This window comes from Octopus bimaculoides, chromosome 14, assembly GCF_046866305.1.
Source record: "Octopus bimaculoides isolate indiv1 chromosome 14, ASM4686630v1, whole genome shotgun sequence".
NCBI classification, from domain to species: Eukaryota; Metazoa; Mollusca; class Cephalopoda; order Octopoda; family Octopodidae; genus Octopus; species Octopus bimaculoides.
The window spans coordinates 32,457,814-32,462,689 of NC_142941.1; the positions used below are offsets into that span (position 1 = coordinate 32,457,814).

General features: G+C 36.6%; 1 protein-coding gene across 5 annotated transcripts in view; it reads right to left on the bottom strand.

The window, feature by feature from the left end:
- Window positions 1-453: 453 nt before the first annotated feature.
- LOC106874067 (uncharacterized) overlaps window positions 454-4,876 on the bottom strand; it is a 64,049-nt gene continuing 59,626 nt past the window's right edge. For all 5 annotated transcript variants that reach the window (XM_014921646.3, XM_014921645.3, XM_089362662.1 and 2 more), the window contains 2 exons: window positions 4,719-4,784; window positions 454-1,003 (listed from right to left, as the gene is read on the bottom strand). In XM_014921646.3, coding sequence (XP_014777132.1) covers window positions 470-1,003; window positions 4,719-4,784 — 600 coding nt within the window. In that variant the 3' untranslated portion in view covers window positions 454-469. The remainder of the gene's footprint in view (window positions 1,004-4,718; window positions 4,785-4,876) is intronic.

Sequence of the window (4,876 nt, forward strand, 5' to 3'; positions counted from 1 at the left end):
GGTAGTCATGATGGGTATACTGGGCTTCGTATATTTTACCCCATTGTCACTTTGATGGCATGCACTGCTTTCTCACTCAATAATAATAATAATAATAATAATAATAATAATAATCCTTTCTACTATGGGCACAAGCCTGAAATTTTAGGGGACTGGATTAGTCAGTTACGTTCGCCCAGGGCTCAACTGGAACTTATTTTATTGAACCTGGAAGGATGAAAGGCAATGTCAACCCGGGTATAATTTGAACTCAGAACATAAAACCAGAAGAAATACTGCAAAGCATTTTGTCTGGTATGCTAATGATTCTGCTAGTTCACATCCTTTATAATAATAATAATGACAATAATAATAATAATAATAATAATAATAATAATAATAATGACAATATATTGCTCTATGTGTATGTGTTGTGGAGTAGACAGAAGTAAAAAATAGACAAAAAACAAGTGATGGTGTTTGAAAAGGTTTAGTGGTTTTCTATTTGGTCAACATCAAGATCAGCAATGGGGGGTTTGTCCCTCCCATAATAGTCCTCATTTTCAGTCATTTGATCCTCATCATCATCGTCATCATCATCATCATCACAGCCACAGAAACTAGGATTAGACTCATCACTCACATACACCAGTGGGTCCCAACCAGCTGGACCAACAGACCGACTTGAAATAAAGGGTCTTTCAAAGCTGGCATCGTCCCAGCGAGAACATCCATCGTCAGAATTATTTTGTCTAATGTTATGAAGGGAATTGGGGCAACATTCATCGGCAGTGGGTTTCTCGGCAGCAGCAGCAGCCCGAGCGGCAGCCTCTCCAGCTTCTGTGGCAGCTGAGATCTCAGCATCTTCCGACATGATATCATCAGTGTGGTCATCAGGTAAAAGGCAGGTTGATCGGAGAACTTCAATAGAAACTGGCTCTGAGACTGACATTGGGTTCAAGTTTGGCTTCACAATTGTCATTTGGTCTTCAGGAAACTGTTGAAACCAACTAACTTTTGGCCCCTGGAAAAGAAATAAAAAAAAAACAAATTATTGTTGACATCATAAGAATTCAGAAACTATGAGAACATGAAATAAGTTTTTGGAATTCTTTATCTCCTTGAAGAAGATAAAGCTGTAAATCATGTGATCAAGTGACCGACCAGATTATCAAATGTTGTTATACAACTCTGGTGACAATGTGCTGGGTATCATTTTAGCCACTCTAACCACAAGGCCATGTGCCTTTGCAAAGCTGTAAATAACAGAGTATAGATATCAGATTAAAAAAACTCTCTTGACCAGGAAAAGTTGAAGGCTGTCCATGGGATTTGAGCCCAGATCTACTGTAAACATGACATGTTTTTTTACCTAAAAGGTTTTTAAACTCCACTGGCTAAGCAAGCAGGCAAACATTCCCGCTTGATCAAAAGGAGACTGGAGCAATGTAAAATGAAGTGTTTTGCTCAAGAACACAATGCACTGCCCAGTCTGGGAATTGAACATATGATCTAGCGTTTGTGAGGGCAACACCCTAACCACAAAGCCACATGCCTTTGCAAAGCTGTAAATAACAGTGTAAATATTAGATTAAAAAAAACTCTCTTGACTAGGAAAAGTTGAAGGCTGTCTATGGGATTTGAGTCCAGATCTCCTGTAAACATGACATGTTTTTCTACCTAAAAGGTTTTTAAACCCAATATTTATTTTATTATTTATAGCTTTATATGCCTCAAGATTCATCCTTCCAAAAAATAGAATTATAAATTACCATGGCTGTGTGATAAGAAGTTTGTTTCCCAACCATGTGGTTCCAGGTTCAGACCCATTGCATGGCACCTTGGGCAAGTGTCTTTTAATATAGCCTTGGGCTGACCAAAGTCTTGTGAGTGGATTTGGTAGATTGAAACTGAAAGAAGCCTGTGTGCATGTCATTGTTTATCCCCTACCACTGCCTGACAACCAATACTGGTGAATTTACATTCCTATAACTTAGTAGTTCAGCAAAAGAAAGACCAATGCAATAAATACTAGGTTTTACAAAAAATAATAAGTACTGGGATTGATTCTTCAAGGTGGTGCCCTAGGATGCCTGCAGTCTAATGACTAAAACAAGTAAGAGATAAAAGATAAAGATATTTGACAGTATATATCAGAGGTTCTCGACCATTTTTTTTATACCTATTTTATTTTGTTGGACCCCCAAAGCCATTCAATGTTTAAAAACTAGTTTTATAGAAACTTATTTCAAAATTCTTATTTTGTTATTCACACATTAACTTGTGTAGGTCAAACTATGTAAAATATTAGAGAAAGAAACCTTGCAATACATACAAATACATGCATCTAAAGCAAAATTTTTTAGGGGCCTTTAAAACATTACTTTGGATCCAAAATTTACTACTTTGTTGCATAGACCCCTAAAAATCTTATATGGACATTCAGGGGCCACATGGACTTCCACTGAGAACCACTGGTATATATGATGTACATTTAAAAAAAAAAAGTCTCAAAAAAAAAAAAAAAACTACCATGGGTCCTATATCTGAATTTTGGTCAATAGTATATGCTTTAATGTACTAAAAACTATTTTGTGTCTTTTATGCCATCAAACATGGTACTCCAAATAATAATAATAATAATAATAATAATAATAATAATAATAATAATAAACTTGGAGCAGGCATGGTTGTGTGGTAAGAAGCTTGCTTCCCAACCACATGGTTCTGGGTTTGGGCAAGTGTCTTCTTCTATAGCTTTGGGTTGACCAAAGCTTTGTGAGTGGATTTGTTAACAGAAACTGAAAGAAGGCCATTGTGTATATATATTTATATATATGTGTGTGCGTGTGTGTGTATGTGTCTTTGTGTTTGTTTGTCTACCACCACCACTTGAGAACTAGTGTTGGTGTGTTTATATCCCTGTAACTTAATGGTTCAGAAAAAGAGACCGATAGGAAAAGTACCAGGTTTAAAAAAAGGCAAAGAAAGTATTCATTCGACTAGAAATTCTACTAGGTAGTGCTCCAGCATGACTGTAGTCTAATGACTGACGATATAAAAGATAAAATAGGAAATTGATGTTATTTAAATCCAGGTCAGTTCTCATCAAGCAGATCTGCAGTCAAAAGAACATTCCAACTATGACTAACCAACCAACTAACCAATTTTGTATTTTTAAGATACTGTGAATTCCAAACATTATTAAAGGTATTTTTTTTTGCTTGCTTTGGTCATTGAACTGCAGCCATGCTGATCACCACCTTATGGGTTTTTCAAAAATTTGTCCAACCCATATCAGGATGGAAAACAGATGTTAAAGGGTGATGATGATGATGAAATTGACCCCAGCACTTATTTTTAAGTCTAGTACTCATTCTCTTGGTCTCTTTTGTTGAACTACTAAGTTATGAGGATGTAAACAAGCGACAGCAGTTGTCAAGTAGTGGTGGGAGATACGTACTAAGACACACACACACACTCAAAACTCTAATGATGACTGTAACAGTTATGAAAGCACTCAGCACACTCTGTGAAATGGTTGGCATTAGGAAGGTCATCCAGCTATAGAAAACAAAGCCAAAACAGACTAAGGAACCTGGTATGGCTCCAGGCCTTGTCAGTTCCTATTAAGCCATTCAACCCATGCCAGCATGGAAAACGGACATTAAATGTTGATGATGATGATGATGTTACATAATTACTGTTACAGTGAAACAAGATTTCATAGTTCAAAGTCTGACATTTCAAATCTATATTGGTCAGTTAACATCTCAATTAAGCAGCTAATAATATAAGACTTCCACTGACTACAGTAGCGGGTGCTACAATTAGTGAATTAGGGCAAAACTGATGGTTTCAAGAATCACTCACCCGAAACAATTTACTCAGGTGGGATGAGTCAACGATATAAGTAGCTTCATCTGATAATAAGTAAAACAGTAGACACATCTTACTGCAAATAAATTCCTCCCTCCCTTCTACTTTTATCCACTATCACACCATACTATCACTCTTCTTTGCTCTCTCCTTCCAAATTATATATTCACCACTATTTTGTAAATATCTATTCTTCCTCTATCGCTTTCTCTGCCATAGGCGCAAATGTATTTCAGTCCAAACATTAATACATTATGTCACATAAGAAAGCACATTCATAGCCATTGTACTACTTTCTCTTCCCCTCTCCCACTCTCTATCTCTCTCATGTAAACACACACAAACTACCTATGATCTTAAGAACAATACATAGTTACTATTTCACATATGCACAAACACATATACACAGATTTCCTCTAACAACCTCATACTCTCCAGATGATAGAAAGATTCTCCATCAATACTTAGATTTAATGTGAAAATTCCTCCACCCCACAAAAGTGATTATGTTCATAGAGCCGATATCACAGGTCTGAATACAGAAGTAACCTCTTATGTAGCTGCCTAACTTGCTAGAAATAACAAACAAATTTTCTCAAAATCACATTTTGGGGATATTTAAGAAAAGAAGGGCACATTGGAAAAATGCAAGATGGAATGGTCATGACAGGAGGACCTTTGATCATAAATGCCCACATAGAGGATAAACAGCATCACTAGCTCTTCTCCAACCACCCTCTCACAAATTTATCCCATTCACTCCTCCAAAGCCTTTCTCAAACAACAGGCTAGCCACCACCACTGCCACCACCACCACCACCACCATAATCAGAATCCCCCATACATACCACATAACTCACCTGATACAGATTCTGTAAGATTTGTTCACTGGCTTCTGTCTGACATGTAGAATTGCCATAAGCAGTCTGAGGGAGACAGGAAGAGTGAATAAGTGAGATGAAAGAGTGAGTATGTGAACACAAGATATAAATATATATATATATATATATATATATAT